Raw genomic sequence first — 24,866 nt, 5'->3', positions numbered from 1 at the left:
ATAATTTCAAAAAACAATTTATGCTCTGATTGATTTTTGCATTGTGAAAACAAAACCTCCCAGTCTATTTTGTGTTCATGGTTAAAGCAGCCCAAGGCTTACTGTACATACACAGTCACATTCTTATGGCATTTTAGCAGGTGAAAACATCTTAGGCTAAAGGCTGCCCATGACCTTGTAAAGATCCAGCAGCGCTGGCACAAGACCGGGAAATATCACAATATTTGTTACCATTTCTGAGCATATTGTGCATAACAACAGAAGCATAATTAGCTCTGTTAAATTGGATTCATAGTTTTTAGCTAGTAACTTTTAAAAATCTGTCTGTACTTTCTGTGTTCCAACTTATCAGATGTCAGACACATAAATATCATGACATATTGTGCATCATGCAAACTTCTTGAAGTGTTGTGATAAAATAAATAAATAATAAAAACAGTGTTCAATAAAAAATAATTGAGGTCAAATACGACTTCATGAACAATTGGTGCTACTGGAGTATTTTACCATGGGCTCAGCCAATCAGATCTGTTATCTGAAAAACACTACCTATAATTCAGTGTTTACTCGGTGGGGTCTGAGTTGGGTTGTGAACAAGAAGTGGTCTGAGACCTCCTCACTGCTTAAGAGAACCGAGACCTGTTTCAGTTACATTTAGTTACACTTAGTTCACTTACATTAGCAGATACAAAAAACTCAGGAACTTACAGCTGGTTCCCTTTAACAAAACTGAATTAGACTCATTTAAAAAGAAATACATGAGAAAGCACCTTAGAACACTCACTTCACATCACAGAGGTCACTGGCAGTGAACTGGATCATTATTATGGATGTGCTAATTACTTTAATACATTTCATTTGTAAACTCTTGATTAGATAGAAATCATATAGAAGAGTTTTTTTGTTTGATTTTTTAATTGATTATGTTATATAAGATTGATCAACTTCAGATGTTTATTCTTTTCATACAGTGTATATTTATTCAATTGTATAGTTCACTTCTTTCGAAAGAGAACACAGTTGGTCAATATTAATAACATTTTGTCTAGAACTGAATTAGGAGTCAGGGCCGGAGGCCTCTGGCGTGTCAAGCTCCATTTCCCTGGTGGAGGTCACTGAGGTAGCTGGCAAGCTCTTCAGTGGCAAGGCACCAGGGGTGGATGAGATTCGTCCGGAGATGCTTAAGGCTCTGGATATTGTGGGGCTGTTGTGGCTGACGTGCCTCTGCAATATTGCATGGACCTCAGGAACAGTACCCTTGGACTGGTAGACCGGGGTGGTGGTCCCCATTTTTAAAAAAGGGGACCGGAGGGTGTGTGCCAACTATCGGTGTATCACACTGCTCAGCCTCCCTGGGAAAGTCTATGCCAAGGTGCTGGAAAGGAGACTCCGACCGACAGTTGAACCTCAGATTGAGCAGGAACAATGCGGATTCCGTCCAACCGTGGAACAATGGACCAGCTTTTCACCCTCTCGCGGATTGCTGATTGGGCATGGGAGTTTGCCAACCAAGTCTACATGTGTTTTGTGGATTTGGAGAAGGCTTTCGACCGGGTTCCCCAAGATGCTGGGCTCCGGCAGAGTTGTGCCCTGTCTCCACTCCTGTTCGTGATATTCATGGACAGGGTGTCAAAGCATAGCCAAGGTCAGAAGGGTATTATGTGTGGAGGGTGGCATTTCTGCTGTTTGCAGACAATGTTGTTCTTTTGGCTGAATCACATGGATGCCTCCAGCTCTCACTGGAGACGTTTGCAGCTGAGTGTGAAGCAGTTGGTATGTGGATCAGCACCTCCAAATCTGAGTCCATGGTCTTAGCCCAGAATAGGATGGCATGCAAACTCCAGGTAAGGGGAAAGAACTTGCCCCAGGTGGAGGAGTTTAAGTATCTTGGGGTTTTGTTCACAAGTGGGGGCAGTCATGGGCTGAAGGTTAGGGAAACAGCCTCGTGATCAGATGGTCGCCGGTTCGATCCCCAAAGCTGACAGCACAGGACTGAGGTGTCCTTGAGCAAGACACCTAACCCCCAACTGCTCCCTGGGCATTGCAGCTTGGGCTGCCCACCACTCTGGGCAAGTGTGCTCACTGCCCCCTAGTGTGTGTGTGCTCACTAGAGTGTATGTGGTGTTTCACTTCACAGATGGGTTAAATGCGGAGGTGAAATTTCCCCATTGTGGGACTAATAAGGGTCACTTAATATTAGTCTTAATCTTAAAGTGAAGGGAAGAGGGATCGTGAGATCGGCTGCAGGCTGGGACAAGCGGCAGCAGTAATGCGGTAACTGTACCAGACTGTAGTGGTGAGCCATAAGGCAAAGCTCTCTGTTTACTGGTCGGTCTACATCCCGACCCTCACCTACGGTCATGAGGTGTGGGTAATGACCGAAAGAATGAGATCACGAATACAAGCGGTAGAAATGAGCTTTCTTCGCAGGGTGGTGGGGTACACACTATTTGATAGGGTGAGGAGCTCGGCCATCTGAGAGGAGCTCAGAGTAGAGCTGCTACTCCTCCGCATTGAGAGGAGCCAGTTTAGGTGGTTCGGGCATCTGATTCGGATCAGAACTCCAAGTTGGCCTGGGAGCGGCTTGGGGTCCCTGGGAATGAGCTGGAGGAAGTTGCAGGGGACAGGGTCATCTGGGATTCTCTGCTCTCCCAACTGCTACCACGACCCTATCTGGATTAAGCAGTCAATGACGATGATGATGCATTTGAATTGTGGGATTGCTCAAGACTCTGTGAGTTCTGCTCTTTTATATTATTTTCTTACGATTGTTCTAACATTGTGGCAAAAGAGGGAAAGATTAGGCTTTTGTAAAGGCTGCCTTTCTGTCCATGATGCCCAGTGCCAGCAGAGGGATGGAAGTGTGGTTGAGTGGGGCAATATGCCTTCAGTTACAGTCCTATAGAAAAGTTTGTAAGAAGATATTTGAAAGTACAATCATATTAATGTGGCCTTATTTCATATTTTATTATATGTAAAACTCAGCACAAATATAAATGGTGCATAAAGTTGGGCAAAATAGTAAAACGTTGGGAAAAAGAAGTGATGGCTTAATACACTGTAATAAATACATTTGGTAAAGTTTTATTCCGTAATTATACTGTTAATACATTTAATGAAAAATTCATGTGCTCTGATTCTAAAATAATCAGTAAACAAGCATTGTTGGTGTTTTATATATATACATATATATATATATATATATATATATATATATATATATATATACACACACACACACACACATACACACACACACACGTCTGTTCCCTTTAGAAGATGAGTTATTTTCACTTAGAAAACCAACAAAATGTCATTTGCCCAAGGGGGTTCAAACTTTTGCACAGAAATGTATATTTCAGTGATACTGTACATTTTGCTATACAGGGTATCAGCCTGACATAAAAGATTTTTTTTCACCACAAAGTTCATTTTAAAACTTTAGACTATAGAGAACATGTCTATGGGACAGTCCAGAACAAGATCATTCTCAGATTGGCTAGAGGAATTTAATTGGAGCCCACATGTGTCATAAGATTAATATCAATTATTAGTGCCGAGAAGCCTTATTTCATAGTAAGTTCAACTATGCCTTCATTCCAACAAATAAAGAACGCATCATATTGTACACACTTACAAATCCACATGCTCAGTCTCAAATGTAATCTTGGCATTATTATCCAGAAGAGAGGTCCTGGGCAACAGAGAAAAGAGCAAAAAAAAATAGACTAACTAGACTAGCTTATGGATTATGACCACTACAACAAGGCTTGGCTCAGCAAATAGGTCGATCACCAGCATGCAATCATTCAATCGTGTCGTCCACGGGAAAGCACAAATCACCTTCAGGGCATCCTGTACAGAATGCTGGAAGGAGACGCACTTGGCAGGCAGAGTGACTCTGGTTGGGAGCCTCTTGTTTTAATCAGGCAGCCAGGAGACTATGAATTACAGTGTAATGAAAACATTACTGCGGCACACCTGCCGCTAAGGTACTGAAGTCTCTTGGCAAAGCCATTTACACAAATTACGCTCTCTGACTAAGATTGCAGACCACATCAATGGTCTTTACCCTTTGTCTTTTCTGTTCACTGTACAGTGCAATACATATGCCTTGAAGACACATGAAGACTATAAAATGGGCCTTGCATGCTCTCGAATAGACTCACCAAGGTTCTGGCTTTTGTGAAGTATCAATTTGAAAGCAGTCTTGCATTGTTTGTATTTCAGCTCATTCCCACAGCTGCTGGTATGTCAGCTGAAACCTTTAAAAAATATGACCCCATCTACAGTGTTTTACTTGGCCTTTGGGATGGACAGCTTTCAAAAGAAATTTAAGGGAGCGATTGATTGATTCTCTGTATTAGAGTTTAATGAATACCACATCTAGTACAGGGTACACAGAAACCTGCTCATCTAATGACTCCATGTTCCGTTGAAGTTGACATTGACTGCTTTTTGAAAGGACACACCCAACTGGCGCCTGAGCTGGATATTTGGAGAACAGCAGCTCTGATGCTGCAATCCTAGTCCTGGAGATCTTTCACCCTGAAATGTTTAGCTCCAACCCTAATCTAACACACCTGTTCCAGACAACAAAGCCTTCAGGGACAACTAAACACAAGTCAGGAGCGTTGGGTCTGAACTCTCCAGGGAAGCAGATCTCCAGGACCAGGATTGGGCTCCCCAGTGGTATAGAAAGCTCACAGAGATGGGATTTCATTCACAATCTGGTTATAATTCATTTATTTAGTGAGAAATCAACAAACGGAGGGGCTACAAATAACTGCTTTACAGACAACAACAAACTATAGCATAAATACTAGTCAGTGCCTTGTTGTCATGGACACCTTTTTGGTGGGATAATCAAGAGTTTCCAAAGAGTTGGTCCACTACAAAGATGACACTGCAGTCACAAGGCAAGTTTCCAATGCACTACTTTATTAAGTGTTCAAGCAAATAAAAATAGGCAATAAAAGAACAATATTTACAGTCCTGGGTTCTGATTAAAAGCAGTAAATGGGCTCAGTGATTCCATTAGCCAGCTGCTAATATACGGCAGTCACTCCTCCCCAGCTTTGACCAGTATGGCCAACCAAAAGGTCTGAGGGCTGTTAAGCCTCACAGACTACACCAAATCAAACTGAAAAGGGTAAAAACCCAGCCTCTGCTGCTAGTACCTTATCATACCTATAGGTCCTCCATCTCTCTGTGTCAGTGTCAAACCAATGGGAAAAATGAATTACAATGTGCACAATAACGATCACAAATAATTCAGACCTGTCTTCAACACTGCCATTGTCTCTAACACTGTATACAGGTAAGTATATTTAGATAAAATTAGCGTAAAATGTTTTCTCTTTCTACTGTTAACAAATACAATGCCTTTTGGGGTTCAGTACATTAAAACAGTCTTGTTGAAGCAGATTCTTAAATTCCCACAGTGCCTCTTATGTGGTAATACCAACAAATTTATTAAGACCTTCTCACACTTTTCAGACATTAGAATCACACCATTTGAATTATATGTCAGTAATATCCAACCAAATAAACAGATACAGCAGTTTTAACTCCTCTTTTGGGGTAACTTGTTAGGATTTGATTAGTATGGATAAGTGAGATCACCAGAATTTCATTTTAGGGGGGTCTAGTTAGAGGTTAGGGGGCCAGCTATGAAGAATTATGTCTCAGAAACTGAGGCTGACAATTACCAATAAGCTTACTACATTGCAACGACAACAACCAGAGCAAGAAAAACAAAATTACACATTAAACCCGACATACAATTTCCTGACCATGCATTTAACTGCCATTTTAGCGGCTGACAACGTACCATAGAAGACGAAGGCTAATTAAGTCCTACCCTTTACACCACTGGGTAAGGAGAATGGATTTTTTTAATCATCATTTGCTCATAGTAGGGAATTATGTTTTTTATTTAGCACAGTTACCAGCTAGGTTGCAGGGTAATACCGTGTTTACATGTTGGCTTTGAAAAAATGTGCTTTACCAACACAACAATGGTACTTGACCCATTGCGACAAGCAGCTGTGTAAACATTGCCATGACGTTAGCGGGCTTTTTCCAAAAAAACAGTTGATGGTAACTTATTTGTTTAAGCTGAATAAAAAACTTGCAAGAACACTTTAGGGTTCATCCTGAATTATAAGAGTGCAACAGAAACATGTTTTCAAAGCAATTGGAGGGCATTTTTGAGCAGTTAGAAAACTGGCCGGACTTTGAAGTGAGAGGGCCAACACTAGGGACCCCTGGTGTTGTTTAATTAAAGCATATTACCTACATACTACACTGAAACATACGAGGGAAATATTTTCTATTTCAAGGCAATATAGTCATGAACACATTCTGCGATGGCAATATAGTGATTAACACATTTTGATGCGTCTTCATAACGAAACTGAATGTTCTTTTGCTTATAAAAGCGTGTCACTTTAGAATGTCTCCTAGTCGTTCATTCATTTCAATGTTTAATACTGGTGCATACTGATCCCTCCATTGATTAAGATTCCTTCCCACTGAAACTTGCTGTAGGGCATGTGTTCTTCTTTATCACCATCAGTGTCATGTTATAGTTAAATTCTCCAGAAATGTACAATCAAAATTGATAATAGTTATAGGAGGGCAAAAGGCTTATTAAAAGTCTTATTTAAAGTCAGAGTGCCCTGGTCAAATGACCTCTACAGCAGTGATCACCAGCACCGGTCTTGAATATTTACTTTCCTATAGATTTAGTTCCAACATGCATCAAAAGTTTTTATTCACTTCTAAATGAATGGAATTTATGCACTAAGATTATTAGTGCTGGTTCCCTATAGAGGATGTGTTAACTTATTTTTACTTAGAGAGAATCAACAAAACTTGTAATTATACTATAAGTGTACACTTAGAGATTAAGCAGATGAGAAAATGTTCAGCATTCAAATAGAATTTCAGTAGCCTACTACTTTCAGTAGTACATAACCCTTAAAGCATGTAACCTTCAGATCAGCTCAGAAATGCAGATCCATGTGCTACACTTGCCTTCAAAGCAGAAAGCCTGAAAAAAGTGTAATTAACATTGTGAAATGAAATTCTGCTTGTGAACTCGATCCTAACTTTGATAAGATACACATTACCTTCAAATTCACATTATAAGCATTCGTAAATACTTACATCACCCAACAGGTTCACTAGAAATACCAATGCATTAGCCAACCCAAACTGTGTCATGACATACCACATGCATTACACACTGTGGGTATTTATGGCTGCTGACTTAAGTATGCTGTTTATCGGGGGTGTTGTGAAGTGCTTATGATAGGCTTTCATAGCTAGTGTGAGAGAGGTCTTCAAATGAAGCATTACCAAATTATTCTCTCAATAAATCTAGGCATTTTAACTCACCCTGAGGAAAAAGCCTTCTCTGGCAGTTCCTATTGGACTTACTTAATCCGAGCATCGCCTACGAAGAAGAGCCGACGCAGGTAAAATGAAGACAACGCATGCTCGCTTACCGGGGAGGAAATTGTAAAAGGGATTATATTGTTCTTTTATTGAATAATAAAGTCCCATATTGTGTTTGAGACGTTTGAGCTGGCAACAAGATGAATTACAATGCTGAGTAATAAACTCTAAGTGTTGCTCTAAAGCGTGCGGTACTATCAGGCCTGTGGGTTGATACGGACCTGTTTCGCATTAATGTGCTTGTTGCCTTCTTTAAATGACTGTTTTCCTAGCTGCCTGTGTTCAGTGCATTCCTATCATCAACAGCATGCCTCTAATCATAGCCAGGTGCTTTTCTATGAAAATTGACATATGGTTCTAACTTACCTCTGCTGTGGAATGATACATACCTGGGTCGCTGGTGAGAACAACTTCAAATTAATTCTTATTTTGGTTTGTTCTTCAGAACATGCAAGAGGTTGGAGGAGGTTGGAATCTGAAAGCAGGTGATTTCCCTAGAAATGCCGTCCTTTTCCCAGCTGCAAAATCCAAACAGTGTCAAGGGTTCCTATTTAATAATCACTTATTAAATGTTTCTTGACTTGGACGTACAATTCTGGGACAGTCCCTTAATTGGAATACACTTACAGATGCCTGAAATGGTTCTTTGAGTGGTGCTGGGGAAGAACCACTTTTGGTTTCCTTGAGAAGCAGGCTTAAAAAAAGAGATCTGTGAGTGTAAAGAACTTTTTACAGGTTTAAGGATCGAAGATGCTATTACAAAGCAAAGGTTTTAAAGGTTCTGTACCAATTTAAGGCTTTGTTCCATAGGTTTAAAGGTTCTGCACAAATTTAAGTGTTCTTTCCTTTACATCAGGTGGAGGTTCTTCACACTGCACAGCTCATTTACAAAAATGGCTCTTAAAACATCCCTCCATTGAAAGGTTCTCTTTGGAACACAAAGTGATTCTTTTATAGCATCACTCCAAAGAACCTTTTGCCAACATCAAAACTACACTCCTACCAAAAAGAGTTCTCTATGGTACCAAACAAAAGGTTATATGGCTTGTAAAAATAGCAGAACCCTTTTAACTTTTTTAAAGGTTCTTTGAAGAACTCTATACAACAGGTTTCCATTAGAGAAGAACTATTTAACCGTGCAAAGAAGTTTTTTGTGAGTCATCACAGTCTCTCTATAACCACTATTACTAAAGAAACCTTATAGAACCACCGGTTTAAAGGGTGTATATGTTTATTTCCTCTAAAATGATTCTTTAACCCTCATGCTGCTGAAAAATCACTCTTTCTTCTGACCGTGTTAACAAAGGACATGTTTTCATGTCATCATGAAGTGCAGTGGATGATGAAAATACTTCCATTCATTTTTGTCTAGAGCAATAAGTTGCTAGCAATAAAATGGTATTCCACTAAAACATGGAGATCTGCGATTTCTTTTGCTTTTGTTTAAATTTATGACCCCTGAACAGTCATATTTTTAGCTCATCTGTAATAAGCCAACGCAATACCCATGAGGCAAATTCAGAAGTTGGAAATACTGTTAAGGGCCGAAAAAAAAATCAGAATCACTTTTTGAAGTAGGAATGTGCAGTGGCGTCTTCATTTCTCAGCTGAGCTGGATCAGGCCAGTATTTTGTGTTACTGTTTTCATTTCCAAGGAAAGGATTTCTTCCTTGGTAAAATTCACAATCTAAATCTCTTGTATCCACAATACAACACCTGGAAAAAGAAACTGTTCATTAATCTTTGCCGCCCTGAAATCCATGGTTTTAAGTCCTTTACTCCCTGACCACATGCATCCCCGAGCAGCCTGGCCCTTCTAAAACCACGGCTCTTTGTTTTAGAATAACCTCGCGGGTTGTTTTCGGGTCATTGTGGCCGAGTGGTTTCTTAATTGACTTTCTGAATGCTTTGTTTAATATGTACCCGTTAAACAGCTATAAATAGACCTCTGGATGTAGTGACCTCATCTTTTCCGGTTCCACCAGGCAATGTTTTATAGTCAACATTCCTTATCATCTAGTGTCGTGAGTGATGAATGAATTAATAGATGACGTTACAGTTTGGGGTGAATTTGGTCAATATAAAGAAAACACTGTTCCTTGGATGGTTGGCATCTCAGCGTTAAAGGCAAGGTTATAATTAACTCTGTATGAGCTTTGTGCCCCTCAAAAAAAAATGTCCAGTGAGTTGGAACACATGTGTTGGGGTAAAGGACCATGTAATTAGCTCTCCATGGGGGACTAAATGTCCCCAGAATGATGGAAAACATTAAAATGTTGACACTGTGGGGAAAATGCTTTTAAAAAGTAAGAAACTGCTAAACTGTTTGTCTGTGGTTTGTTTTTTGTTTTTTTTTTAGATTAAGGTTAGATATGGGTTATGTGCAGGCTATCAACCAAGCTTTCGGCCTATGATCAAAGAATCTGGTGCGTCTTCTCAGTTAAAGTGGAGAAGAACCGCTTTTACAGGCAAGGGCCATTTGATTGACATGTTGTGGCAGTTGATGTGGTAAACTTCACAAATGTTGATGTATTCAATTCGGGTACAATATCTCCCTCCAAATGTCTTGTCATAGAGCTCAAAGTGGGCAACTATTTGCAAAACTACACCCCTAAAAGTGATGGAACAAAATACACACATACACACAGTTTCTAAGCTACTTCTCCCTCAGGGTCACTGGGGGGAACAAAATATATTATAAAAAAAGATGCTGAGTGGCAAAAAAAAAGACTATGCCACTAACCTAAACCAACTTTCGCCACTACATACAGCTTATGATATGGCTCATAGTATAATAACATGCCTCAATAAACCTGTAAACCCATTAATAAACAGTGTCCATGTTTGTTCTGACTTTGCCCACTTCCATGGGCTCTACTCAGATAGCAAAATTTGCTATCATCTCTGAAGAACATCAGATCTTAGCTTAGCAAGGTAGCAATAAGAAGTATTTGAATTGATTGTATATTTCACATAGCGTGGCAACATAACCTGTGAACATGTGAATTGGTTTGTGTAGTAAAAGCATTTCTACTGAGTAATACACAAGATTTTACTATTTGGGAAATGTTCTGCCCCCCCAGATGAAATAGAGATTTTGATTAGTTCTGCCACTATGTTTGACCATATGTCTATAGGCCAGTGGTCTGTGCATTTTGAGCAGAGTGGAGTTTTGTTTCAATGTTTGCATCCTCTACTCAATCAAAAAGTGGTAGGGCATCACCCCAGTACTTTGAAAAGTGGTGGGTTAAATGCCAGTTTGTCCCAATAGGACAGGTTAAAACTAGTGCATACACATGGGGTGTGGATAGTCAATCATAATGAGGCTGACGAAATCCTAGTAGTTGTGGCTAGCTTAGTGTGCTATAAATATCAGAGGAAAAGGTAGTACAGCAGCATTCAGCATTTAGCTGTAGGCATACAGAAGTCAATGGAAATACCCAACAAAGACAGGAAAACCTGAGTGCATGTGTGTCTACATAGGTTTTAATTGTGTGATTTACCATGGGCGGTCAGCAGTTTCATAAGCCTAGTGCATTGGCCCCTTTAAAATAGGTTCAGTCTGTCAGATAAGCCAATAATAAGCCCATTTGTTTTAATAAAGCAGTTAAAAGCGTTTACACTCATTTCGGCAGTATGATGTCATCTACTTATGTGTAAATCTAATTTCAAGCATAAAATGAATTAACTTACAAGAGAGCAGAAAAGTATAGCAAAGAGCTGCCATGACTTTCTAATGTACCAGCAATGCCCTTTATTTCTATTAGCTGCAAACCAATTTCAACTGTACATTCCACATAGGTGAGCAACTCTTGGCTGTGGGAATGGATTTTTCAAAGCTTACAACAAACTCAACTATCAATGTCCAGTCAAGTGAACACATGCCATATGTGCAAAGCACTGTTGCAACAAAAGTAATGATGCCTTATTTATGCTTTTAAGCTCAAGACCGAGTATAGTTTTCAATAATGTTTTACTATAATATGACTCAATGTGATACCAATTACAAAGTTCCCGGGAGGCACCAGAAAGGCGAACCTTCAAACATTTTTCACCCGCTTTTAAAATTCATCGCTTATTTTTTCCTCTTCATCTCATTTCATTCCTCAATCTTCTGGGCCATAAATACCTATTTATATTTATGGACATGAGGGCCAGGCGCCGATGGCCAGAAACGCATTATCCGTCAACTAATCCTCATTACCAGCTCCCTTCAAAGCTGGAATCAAATGATGGATGTACATGTGAGTAATTTCATGGATGAGCTGGAGCCGCGGAACAACAGCAGGCATAATACATCGCTGCACCTTCCACTTGTTCCTTAATGAGGAAACGCTGGGCCCAAGATTTTGTTTTTATTTTGCACTGATCATATCAGCTGCGTGCTTTGGCACAGTATTGCTAACTTCCTTTTTTTTTTTTTTTTTTTTTTTAGTATTTTCTTAGCTGATAAATGATGTGAGACCTTTCGGAGTAAACAAAGTAGTGTTGGACAAGAAGCCGGATTGAATGCACGAGTTCGGCTAGATATCAGGTATCAGCTCCAAACATTTGTGAATGTTATTGCAAAGCAGATTAAAAGAGCCATATTAGGGTTTTCACCTGCGATTAAACACTGTCACTCGCCGGCTGAAACACAAATAGAAAAAGTCTCGCCCTCCCGGCATCGCAATGAACTCACACTAATGACTTTTTCCTCTTCTGTCACAGTTACTACAGTCGGTGTCTTCATGTAGTTCAGCGTTTTCATAACCCAGGAGATCGAGTGATCCCTTTTCGCCTGCCTCGCTGGACAATTTCAAACAGATGGGTGTAATCTCTCACCCATAGTCGCCACAAAACCAGCATGGAACTCACATGAAAGCTTCCCAGCGCACCGTTCTGCCTTCCCCAGACTGTAACAATAAAGGCTTTTTTAAAGGCAGGTGTTGATCTGAACATAAGAGCCAAAATTGTTTTGTCAGAGCCTCCTTCCTCCCTTCAATTCACTTTCAAGATAGGATCAGGTGACATTTTGGTTCGCATGAGATGGCTATGAAACAAAGGAAAAAAGGTAAAGGTTTCACTGTTTTGTGGAAGCTCCCTCATTATAATTATTAAGCCAGCTAAACAATCAGGAGCTTTGATGTTTGGCCAAAGCTATTGATTGTATGTTCCTGAGAATTCATTCTCAAATGTTTTGTGCTTTTTTTTTCCTTTTCTTTTTGACATGATGGCATATTTCAAAAGTTTCTTGCTTGTTTTTTCCACTTCTACCAAATTGGATTTATATGGAAGTAAGTATCCGTAATCATGCATGTAATACAACATTGGCATCGTTGTCATAAAACCTGAAAGACAGATGATGGCAAGTTCATTTTGTAATTTAGACAGTTTTCTGACACACCTTTAACATTGGAGGAGCAGATTTACTAAGAGAGGCGCTGATTGTCAGCACGTATTTTTGATCAGGTTATCTGTTAAAAATCTGCTATAATATCGTTATTATAAGAACATAGCACAGGATAGTAACTAACAACAGTAATGACCAGCACAATATAACCATGTTTGGCCCGTTTTTTTTCTACCAGAAAGAGATTTTTTTAACCTTTTTTGTTCCAGATTCAAATGTTAACTCAGGTTGAAATAATGACTTATTTTCTCAATGTCTTAACCTATCAAGTCAGAACAATGACTAATTAGCAAAAAGAAAAATAGTGTGATTATTCATTATTATCACGAGTTATCATTTTGAGACAATACATTGATTCTTCAGAAGCTTGAGAAAAAGAAATAATTTTTAAATACTTTTTGTTTTAAAACATTCATTTTTGGCTGGGAGGATGAGCTAAACATGACGTCTGTGCTGAGAGCATTTAGAAACCATGTGGAATTGTAAAATCTGTTTATCTAGCATTCAAAATGATCACTCATGATAATAATGAATAATCACACTATTGTGTAACTGCCTGTTTCAGCTGTGCATATGACATTAAAACTCTTGAATCTTGAATCTGTGGTTGTCTTAGAATAGATGAATATAAACCTTTGCCTACAAAACAGCACAGCGTAAACTATTTAAACAGTTAAACTATTTAGCTTGGTTTTCATCACATTAAGAATATTGCATGCACGGCAGGTGTTTCTATCAAAAACAAACAAATATGCTCAGAAATTCTGCGGCAGACACGTTAGCACCAACAAACATTTCAGTGTTTACTACCAGTCTTAGTCAATTAAAGTGTGTGCTTCACTGTAATGTTGTCCTCGCCATATTTTGCTATTTTAGAGGGAAATGAATATGCAGTCGGGTAGAAGCACGAACTACCACTGAGTGCCCGTTCGTTATTTGTATAGGTGCTGAAGTGTCTCTGCGCCAGTCCATTAAATCATGACAGTTGCTTTTTAACACCACAATGGAGTCTGCGTGACGTAAGGCATTAGTAAATCTTTTTTCCAAAGCCTCCTACTCTCTCTAAGACATGGTCATGTAAACAGCACGGTTTCATTTTCATAGTCCAGCTAAGGTTTTATTGGACTTAAGCTTATTGTATTCAAAAAATGGTTTCAACTGTTCCAGGAGCACATGTGTGATGACAGACTTATGACACCAAAACAAACATTAGTGACATAAACATTAGCATTCTAATTGTACATACTTAAAAATGACACTTCCAACAGAGGTTCTTCGGAGCATTGCCGTAAAAGAACCAGTATATTCTGTAAAGAACCATTTTGTGATGTGCAAAAATAAAGAACCTTCTAAATTTTGAAGAACTTCCACAAAGTTAAAGGTTTTGTGCTAGAAGCAAGCACACAAGCCAATAACCCTTTAGGAACCTTATTTTGAAGAGCGTTGTTAGATCAGAATATGCTGGTTTGCATGTAAACAGGGCTATACATGGCCTAGGAACGCAGTTTGGCTATTGGCTTTAATATAAGTAAAACTACCTCCTTGCAGCTACACTGTAATCATATCTGTTACAGCCCAGAGGAGAGTGGGTTCTCCCTTTGAGTCTTGGTTGCTCTCAGGGTTTCTTCCTCATGCTCTTAGAGAATTTCACCGTCGGTTTTCTCATTAGGGGTCTGGACCCACATTTTTGTAAAGCTGTTTTGGGACAATGTCTATTGTGAAAAGCACTCTTCAGATACAACTAAATGAAGTGAATCGAATTGAACGTACAAAAACCAAGCAATACTTGCTGCTCTTATCTGAAACAAAAGGCCACATTATTTCACTTTGATAATGAAATTACTCACCTTGTCCTTCAAGAGATGGACAGAGTGAAGAAGATAACATTAAAACATCTCAGAAAGCCAACATTCCTGAGTCTTCTCCTAGTTTGGTTTACAGCCTCTTGACAACGTATTATCTCACTGACAACTGAGCTAACAAAAAATGAGTTCTGCTGGACAAAAATCCTGTTTGGTAAACAGTAGCACATCAGAAGACAGGGGCACTTTGTTCTGATCTGAAACATATGTTCAGTGCACTGACTAAACACAGCTTAAAGCAGACGAAAGGCTTCCTCACTTTTATATTGGAGACAAGAGCATAAAATAAGGCTGAAATGTGTCAGTCAGTCACCACTAGGCGCCTGCCATGCAGTGAAATAAAGCTGTTCTTGCACAATATGACTACTGTCACGTAAACACAAGCATGAGTGAAGGCATCCGAGGCTGCTTTTGTGTGAACGATGCCATCATGTGGACTCTTTCAACACATCAGGCCACCAACACCTTCAGATTGCCACCTTTTTTATCAGCACAATTCCCAATGAAAATCCCACACTCATGTCATGTCGTGTATAAATGTGATGTTCAAATAGTCAAATGGGTAGTAAATAGCATATGTTCACAATGAAAAATAATGTAAAGGAATATTTCAGTGTTTCTCATCTTAACCTCCATCTGATGCATCTGTACCATAATGCTGACTACCATAGACAACAATTTGACATGTTATGGCATATTTGCATTAATTCAAACATAATTAATACATGTTAATGAATTCAAGATATTTGTAAATGAAAGTAAAACTGATTTTTCAATATTTCTGCATAGTGCAGTGCTTAAGATGTAAACAAATTCAGAAAGGTTTGATGTGAAATGGTTTATTGTAGAAACTTACTAAAAAAATCTGTTCCCAATTAAACTGGAAATCGTTATCATTTGGCTCTACCTGATCACTGGTTAGCAGAAAGTTACCAGAATGTCTTTTTATAACTCTTCTTTTCTAATAATGTTTCTACAGTGTTTTAAAGTAAACGAACAAACTAATAAGAACAGCTTTGGTAAAAAGCATTCTATCATGTCTGTTTCATCCTAAGACCTCATAATGTAAGAGTGTAATGCTGTGTGTAATGAGTTCAAAATGTGTTCAGAATTCAGCCAATAGGTTTACTTTTCTTTTCTAAGTGCATTGAAAGGCAACAAAATTATTGTCTGTTGATACCTAAGCAGCAGACAGAGATTAGTTTGAAGAATGCTTGAGTAGTCCTTTAAATTCTCTGTTGCAGTGGTCATCCGCTGTGAGGTCCTGCAGTCTTGATGGTTATAGAGCATTGTGGATAACCCCACAGGCATGATCTGTTAAAATCACACGAGGGGCTTTCTCTCCGGCTCAAACAGATTAGTTCACATGACAGGACTGGAAGGACGTTCAGGGGTCTCTGGCCCAAGTCCAAGAGCAGACGGCTGATACGCTCACTGTTAATGCATGGCTCTGTTGTAGCCAGCCAAAGAAATAGAGCTGCATGAGATTAAAAAGTAATCTCTTCGTAAGTAAAGCAAGGTTCACGATCCATCAGGTAGGTTTTAAATGAAGCTCCCTATATTCAACCAGCAGTTTGGTTTGCAGTTTAGATTGAAAAATTTACACACATGCCTGTCCTACCCATAAACATAAAGGTGCGTAGAAGGCCTCTTTGGAGCGCTGCCATAGAAGAACCACCTCAGTTGAACTGAAACATTTCAACAGAATGGTTCCTGAAAGGTAGTGAAGTCTTTGTGGTCTAGAAAAGTTAGTAAGGAAGATGCTTTTCATGGGATAACTCACTCACCCAACCAACAATAGTTGTCAAGACTACTGTTCTTTAAAATGTTCATAATAATAGCTTTACCTTAACATAATGTTATTCTTTCCCACTGCATAACACCACTATAAACTGAGCTTGTATTGTTAAGGCAAGCAAGAAGGGGGCCACTACACACCACAATACATAGAGACAAAAAGGAGCTCCTTCAATTACCAGACGCTTTACATAAATAAGCAGGGAGACTGTGACTGCATGGGCCTTATCTTCAATTTAGATTGGGGCTTTAGAGGTTTGGCAGCAGTACAGGACTACACGGTCAAGTTCTTAAGGCATTAGGCTCATTTGGAGAGGAGAAAAAAAAAATAATAATAATGAGGGGAAAAAAAAAACCTGAATGGCTAAAGTATACTGAAGCTTGTGCTCATTCGTCTCCTCTTTGGTTCCTTTCACCCAAGCACCACACATGACATCATGGAAAACTGAGGAGGCTCTTAGAGTGAAGTGGGAAACGCTGTATTTCTCTCACTGTTCAGGCTGGGAGTCCAGGGATCCATCATGCTAAAAATACAGTTTATATCGCAGGATTCCACAAATACTTTCATCCTGAAAAACCTTGTGATTCAAGTGGCATTTGAGCCGGTTTGATTAGACTATGAAGTGGAAAAGCGGAGCGCACTGATATTTCAGCATGGATTAGTCATCAGCTGCTTCTAATAAAATGTTCAAACAGTCTTGTTTTATCTGGCCTGGGGAGTTACCTGGCAAAACGGCGCCTTGCATACTTACCTATTTACCTGGTATGTATGTTGGCAAAAATAAGCGCTGGTCTTAAAGAGGAATATACATGATTCGAAATGGTTCACAAAGTGATTAAATCAGTGGTCACGGACTGATTACAAACTAGAACTTCCAGTCATGCCTACTTGCACAACTTTGACTTTTGTGCAGAGGCCTAATATAAATGATAAATAACAACCATTTTCATTCAGCTTGCAGCACACTAAAGAAGGACTACAGTAAATGCATAGTTTAGTACACATTATAAGGTATAACTGAGTGTTTAGGTAAGTGGTACACTTAATGACTACATTAATACACTTAACAAGAGGTTTAGATGAGGCATATATGTGTAGTGTATGAGTAAAAGGTTTAGGTAAGGAGTATTTGAGTAGATAAGTAGTATATGAGTAACAGGTTTAGGTAAGGTGTATCTGAGTATATGAGTAGTATATGAGTAACAGGTTTGGGTAAGGAGTATCTGAGTACATGAGTAGTTTATGAGTAATAGGTGTAGGTAGGGAATATCTGAGTACATGTTTAGTATATGAGTAGCAGGTTTAAGTAAGGGGTATCTGAGTATATGAGTAGTTTATGAGTAACAGGTGTAGGTAGGGAATATCTGAGTATATGAGCAGTATATGAGTAGCAGGTTTGGGTAAGGTGTATCTGAGTATATGAGCAGTATATGAGTAGCAGGTTTAAGTAAGGAATATCTGAAGAAATGAGTAGTACAGTAGTAACAGATGTACATAAGAAATATCTAATTATATAAGTAGTATATGAGTAGCAGGTTTAGGTAAGAAGTATATGAGTAGCAGGTTTAAGTAAGGGGTATCTGAGTATATGAGTAGTTTATGAGTAACAGGTGTAGGTAGGGAATATCTGAGTATATGAGCAGTATATGAGTAGCAGGTTTGGGTAAGGTGTATCTGAGTATATGAGCAGTATATGAGTAGCAGGTTTAAGTAAGGAATATCTGAAGAAATGAGTAGTACAGTAGTAACAGATGTACATAAGAAATATCTAATTATATAAGTAGTATATGAGTAGCAGGTTTAGGTAAGAAGTATATGAGTAGCAGGTTTAAGTAAGGGGTATCTGAGTATATGAGTAGTTTATGAGTAACAGGTGTAGGTAAGAAGTATATGAGTAGCATATGCGTAACAGGTTTAGTGATTAAAGAATGTCTAAGTATATGGGTAGTATTCAGTAAGAGGTTTAGGTATATTTGAGCCTATGAATAGTATACGAGTTAACGGTTTAGGTTAGGTGTATACAAGATTATGAGTAGTGTTTGAGCAACAGGTGACAGCTGAAAAATATTTGTGAAAACTCAATACACAGAAAACATCAGTATGTCATGCTACAAATTTAAAGTCATCGCATTTTACAGTGTGCCAGCAAGATTTCTCATTTTTCATACATATTCTGACAGACTTCCTGTAATCACTGTTAAGCTTGCTGAAGAACAGTGTGAAAAGCTAATAGGTACTCCAAAACAAGCATCTTATGTTTCTGTCATTTAGTATAAAAGATACAGAGATTATATGTTATTGCCACAGTGTGAAATCAGTATTTATTTTAGTGCTGTCACATTTACTCAATTAACTTGATTACTAAAGAGAAAAGCTATCAAAGTTTACCTTCTCAACAAATATCAATGGTTGGATGACAAATTCATTTATGGTAATACAAAAGAAATCTTCTATTGTTCTCTCTTACAGTAAGAAACAGAGCATGATAGACATGCACATTTTTAGGCAATCCTAATAAGGCAAGGTAACTTTTAGTTATGGTTTCTCCATCAACTTGGAATGGCCTGCAGAAACATTTGAAATTGACGCAAATGATGTACCTGACTAATTTTAAGATAACTATCAAAGAATTGTATCATTATATTTGCTCTTGTTATTAACTTTTTTTGGCTCTCTATTAGTTGTCCTTCTGATTGTTATGTGCTGCCTTCTTGGCTAGGGCTTAAGTGCAAATGATATTTTAATCTCAATGTGACTAACTTGCTCAACGTTTAACTAAACTAGAATAAAATAAAATACAATTGCCCAGAGATGCTATCATCCCTACTCACCGTTCTTGCTGAGTGTGTGCGGTGTTGTCTTGTTGGCTTGGCTGTTGGGGTTCCCCGTGTTCCTGCAGCCATGGCTCTGCTCAGGCCTGTGCTCAAAGCTCTTCACAGCGTTCATCGCCCTGGCCTCACTCCCCTTCCCTTCAGATCACCCACAGTCTGTCCCCCTGCCAAAACACATTCATCAGAACACGCCAGACATATTTAATGCAGCACAATGGCAGCAGTGCGTCATTTTACATTTGCTTGGTGTCAACTCAGCATAATAATGCATTTTGACTGAGCAAACATTCATATGTTTGCTGCGTCACTTAGCGGCTAAGCCTTCTCCTCATCTTTATAGCAGCTTTACAACAGCTTTGATTTTGCGCCTTACTGGAGAACATGGGGGAGCTCTCTGTTGATTCTGCTTAAAACCCATTTAAGCCGGAAGACATTCAGCAGCAACCAGAGTGAGTCTGTTTATTTACAAAGCATAAGCTCACTCAAAGTCCACAAATGTATCTCCCAGCCAGCACGCCAGCCAACTTATTAATTTACAGAATTTACAGAGTGCAGGCCTTCCTAGGGTCTTTCTTTTTTCAGGATAGTGCTGCACAAACGAGCTTGCGATTCAGTAGCTTTGAGAGCCCCCTCAATATGTCCCGGTGAAAAACGAGGCCTTCTCTCACACTTCCACAAGCCAAGGCCTCTGTATGTATAGTACATCATCTACAGCAACAAACCGCATAGGGCACTACAAACACACCTCTCTGTTTTCTTTAATAAGCTGTGTTTTCAAAGCCACTTAGATGACTTGAAGGACATCAATTCCCTTGAAATGTCATGGCTTATAAAAATACTTGTGTTATCGAAGCCTTGCTGCCAATTTCTTGCACATCTGGGAGGCCAAAAAGCCTCGCTAATGTACTAGAGTCTTTTGAATGCAATAATTCACTTTGTGCATTTCAAATAAGATCACGCAATAAGAAAAGTGCTAATATGGCTTTTCATATGTTTTACAAGTATAAATTAAATTTCTTTCTTCTTTCAGGCTCAGAATACTTTTCATTTTCAAAGCCAGTGCTTGTCAAATCAATTCATAGTGAATAATGTGCCGTATTATTAAAGAGAAATGCACTCCAGACACTGCAGTGTCAACTATTCTCCGCATTAAAGTTACTCTCTGGCATCCAGGTATGGTTTACCTACAGATCACCAAGTAACAGAAAAGAGAAAAGACAGCATACTAACCCAGAAACACAACACCTAGATAAGGGAGAATTCTGGAAAAAAAAAGGTTCAACAGGATGACGTACCTCCTCCTTCTGTTCCAGAAGAAGGCTTTTAATGAGCTCTTAACTGATGGGCAAGACTTAAAAACCTTTCCTCAGATGGAATCCTGGCAATTTATATACTAGTGACAGTTAGGAGCACAGTACTGTCGGATAAGCGTGCCAGATGTGTGCCATGTCATTGAATAGCGACAATGCCACCCAGAGCACTGCAGTAAAACAGCAAGAGACGCAGCTTCAAAGACAGCGATAGCATCTCTGACCATGTGATATGTCCTCATGTTCATGATTTGACTTACCTGTGACGAGTTAAGATGTGCAGTGGAATTTGTTACTATCAGTTACACTCATTAAGGTATCCGTAATGTCATCATTGTAAATTCTGCGTGCTGTTGGGAAGGGCAGGGTCTGCTGTTTAATGGCCAGTTGGACCAGTGGGTTTGGCTCATTTGTATTCTCAGAGTCAGCGTTATAAAGGGCGGCTGATTTAATCGGACCTCCACTTTCCAGGGTGGTCTCCTCCAGGACGGAATTGTAAGAAGTCATTAGGTTTACATCAAAGCTACCCCAAACTGCCGTCATCAGCAGGAGGCTTTCATTGATAAATTAATTTCAAGGCAGCTTTATGCTGCGTGTTTTCTTTCCTTTTGTCATTTTTAATCATCTTCCGCTTCTCTCACTTTTTATTTCTTTTTTTGCCCTCCTCCTTGCTGACCACCAGTTGAGTTGAGCCTTGGCCAAATTTATGGGAGGTTTTCATTGCTTTCCTTATTTATGTTGGGGTTATTCCAGGACTTCCAGGATGAGTCTGAGAAGGAATTAACACTTGGATACTTTTTCCCATTTATTATATAACCATCCTGCACTGCCATTCAGGCCGAAGGATTATTTTACAGCATTTTTAACTGCCTATAGTTAATAAGAAAAAGTATCTTGTGACAACTAAACACGAAGGACACTTAATGTAAAGTTATTACTTATGCAGTGATAACAAATCACAGTTCAAAATATCCAGATAGAAAATTCCTGAAGTGGTTAATAAATCCAGTCAACAACGTCTCGTGAAACAAAGGAGCGAGCTGCATGACGAGCAATAATCAAATGGAATGTAAACCTGAAATTTTGCGGGGTGACGGTTTTAACAAATGAGGTGCAAATGCACTAATCAAAGGTTTTATGAGCAGCAGAGGTGAAATTTGAAAGCAGGGCTTTAATGGTTCGTGTGATGTGTTCCAAACGCCTTGCTTTAGAAGCGATGGTGTTTTAGCATCTACCTCACAGTAAATAGACCCACCAATAACAAAAAGGTGCCGTCACGAAAAACAGCACATCACAGGACAAGCTGTTATTAAATGACATTTTTTTTTTACCTGAGGATTTGGCAAGATTTACAGCTTTTGCCATTCTATAATAAACAATAGCATGGCTATATTGAAAATATTTACTTAATTCTCTAAAGTGACTTATGGCAACATTGGCTACTAAACAGAATGTCATGAGTGTTATGGCGTCAGGTGCCATAGACTGTATAAATATTCTCTGTACACTTGTTTATAGGAAAACCCCATCTGGTTTTGGCTAGCACAGGCAGACATACCGGTGACCCCAGGTTTTTCTAATGGAAAATATAACACAAGTGTTTGCTAAGCTGGGGCTAAGCTGAGAGAACTACAGCAGTCAACTGTCAAGTGACAGACAAGACAATGTTGTAAAAGACTGCAGGCTCCAGATTCAAAGGTCAGGAGCTTTTTTTCATGCCTAGTAAATAGAATGTTAAGGTCTGAAGAACAACCTGGAAAAAAGGCAACCTGCTGCATTCCTTTACTCTTCCATTCCACTGCACAATACATGGCCCGTGCACTGTCCACTAGTTAAGTTTGTCCCAATTGAACTTCCATACAACATTTTGACATGATGATTCAATCCTATCTGCACATGTACTGCACTGATCTACTTGTTATTTTCTGAAAGATTTAGCAAGTACTAGTAATAACACTGGTATTACAAACTGTCTTGGCCAAGTTGTCATATATTTATCACCAGTGTCCAAAGTCAACCTCACTTGCCCATGTCATCTAACATACAATCATTAACCTACCAAAGAACCCACAAACACCAACCTTTCCAGAGCTAAAATTAGCCTAAAAATGTTCAAATGGCATTATTAGGGTTATTAATTGTAGAACGTGCAGAACATCACAGGATGCTTTTTGTGGCATTTACCTTTTTATGACCAATGTGGTTTAGTCTAGAAAGCTCCTAAAAGCTACACGTGACAGGTGATGCATACAGACCAACGCCGTGACTTATGCGAGGTTAGTTATGTAAACTGATGGGGAAAGTTGGGAGATTAAACATCCAAATAAATACAGAAAAGGAGGAACGGTTTGTTCATGGGTGTGTTCAACAGCATATTTATTTGAGACTGAAAACAGCCATACGTACGCTAACTAGCCTCGTAAGAAACTCGTTAACTCAATTAAACTGCACCAGGGATATGTTTTAAACATCAGAATGATTCACAGGCAGATGAAGTCTTGCTTTACAGCCTTTGTTTAATCCCACTTTCAGAGTTTATGCTTCAGGAGCGGTCTGAAAAAGCTGAAGCAAGGCCTCATTACATCACATTCGAAGTCACAACCAAACCAAACCAAACCCTTCATGACATTTCAAATGAATTAGTCAACATTACAAGCTACTATTTGCCTAAACCAAGTATAAATTTAAGCAACTGTAATGAGCAAAACAGTTTACATTACTAGGCTTTAGAATGTAGACTTTGCTTTAAAATGCCTTTCCTATTTTTTTAACAAATACTTTTCGGCTGGAAGCGTTATTTTACTGGGGAAGGTGCCGTGAGAATGCTGTCGTATTTCAAAATGTAGCTCATGCAAGCCTAGTGACCCTGCTGCCTCTGCCTAGCCTGCTCAGTAACTGCACTGTTAGAGCATGCGCAGTTCCCTGTAGGGATGGGCACCACCACTGATTTTATCACATCAGAGCAACGCAAAGTCATTATCCCAATACTTTTAAAAGTTTTTGTGCATATAAAAAGGAGAAATCTTAGCAAGTTAAGCTGTAAGACCAGAACATGTAGACAACATTAATGTATATTTGATATTACCACTGTGCATCAAGTGGCATTGGCTATATACTTTTCCATTTTATACTCAGTTTATGCTCTGAATTTATTATCTTTCAATTTTTTGTGATAAACATAAAAGCAGTTCTTTGGTTGATGCACAGCCCCACTTTGCATTCTTTTCTAGTTTGGTAAAGTGGTCTTCCATACAGTAACTAAGATTTTAAAAAAATAAATAATAATTCACTCTTTCCACTCTATCTCTTGTAAAATTGGGTAAGTTTTAAGATTTACAAATACAACCTCATTTCCAAAAAAAGTTGGGAGAGTATGTTGCCAAAACATCTACATGTCATTCAGCATTAATGGTGCCTTCACAGATGTGCAGGTCCCCCATGCCATGTGCACTAATGCACCCCATACCATCATGAACAAGCTGAGTAGTCTTTAGCCCGGAGGACACAATGTCCATGATTTCCAAAAAGAATTTCAAATGTTGATTTTTCAGACCACAGGACACTTTTCCACTTCCCCTCAGTCCATCTTAAATGAGCTCAGGCCCAGAGAAGGTGGCAGCATTTCTGGATCCTGTTTTGGTTTCTTCTTTGCATTTTTGTGTTTAAACTTGCATTTGTGGATGCAGCAATGAACTGTTTTCACAGACAGTGATTGGCATCAAATTCTCAATGTGAATATACTTCTTAAAAACTCAAATCAAATTTCTCAGTTTCAACATTTGATATGTTGTCTTTGTATTACTTTCAATGAAATATAGGGTTTAAATGATTTGCACATCATTACATTTTGTTTGTATTTACATTACACACAGGGTCCCAACTTTTTCGGAAATAGGGTTGCATGCTACGGCATAATGATTTTTGGAGGTATACCAGGCGTAGTTCTAGCTGCTAGGCTATAAAAGATCAACGGAGTGAACTAATTTGCTACAGCACCACCCAGAGGCAGACTAGTGTTGCATCTCTAGTTAGTTAGGAATTTCAAAGACAGAAACTCACTGTTTTGTGGATGAAGCAGCTAAACAATGACCTTTCACTGAATTTGCATCCTTGTGTCTATTTTCCCAGTCGAACAGCATAACTTCATAATAACTTAAAACTCTGAGGGGTCCCTGAGAATAGAGTTTGAGACACTGAGGGGGTCCAAGA

The 24,866-nt window shown here is 39.0% G+C and overlaps 1 protein-coding gene and 1 long non-coding RNA gene across 6 annotated transcripts in view; one reads left to right on the top strand and one right to left on the bottom strand.

The window, feature by feature from the left end:
- myocd (myocardin) overlaps positions 1 to 24,866 on the bottom strand; it is a 142,306-nt gene that overhangs the window by 40,491 nt on the left and 76,949 nt on the right. For all 5 annotated transcript variants that reach the window (XM_017693139.2, XM_037544412.1, XM_037544413.1 and 2 more), the window contains exon 3: positions 19,348 to 19,511. In XM_017693139.2, coding sequence (XP_017548628.1) covers positions 19,348 to 19,462 — 115 coding nt within the window. In that variant the 5' untranslated portion in view covers positions 19,463 to 19,511. The remainder of the gene's footprint in view (positions 1 to 19,347; positions 19,512 to 24,866) is intronic.
- On the top strand, positions 7,343 to 12,416 carry LOC108424872. The gene is made up of 4 exons (XR_001857659.2): positions 7,343 to 7,484; positions 7,910 to 7,949; positions 11,900 to 11,998; positions 12,175 to 12,416. It is a non-coding gene; the product is annotated as an uncharacterized LOC108424872 (long non-coding RNA).

This window comes from Pygocentrus nattereri, chromosome 13, assembly GCF_015220715.1.
Source record: "Pygocentrus nattereri isolate fPygNat1 chromosome 13, fPygNat1.pri, whole genome shotgun sequence".
Lineage (NCBI taxonomy): Eukaryota > Metazoa > Chordata > Actinopteri > Characiformes > Serrasalmidae > Pygocentrus > Pygocentrus nattereri.
The sequence above is the reverse complement of the archived record's forward strand: the minus strand, read 5'-3'. Positions and strand labels throughout refer to the sequence as shown.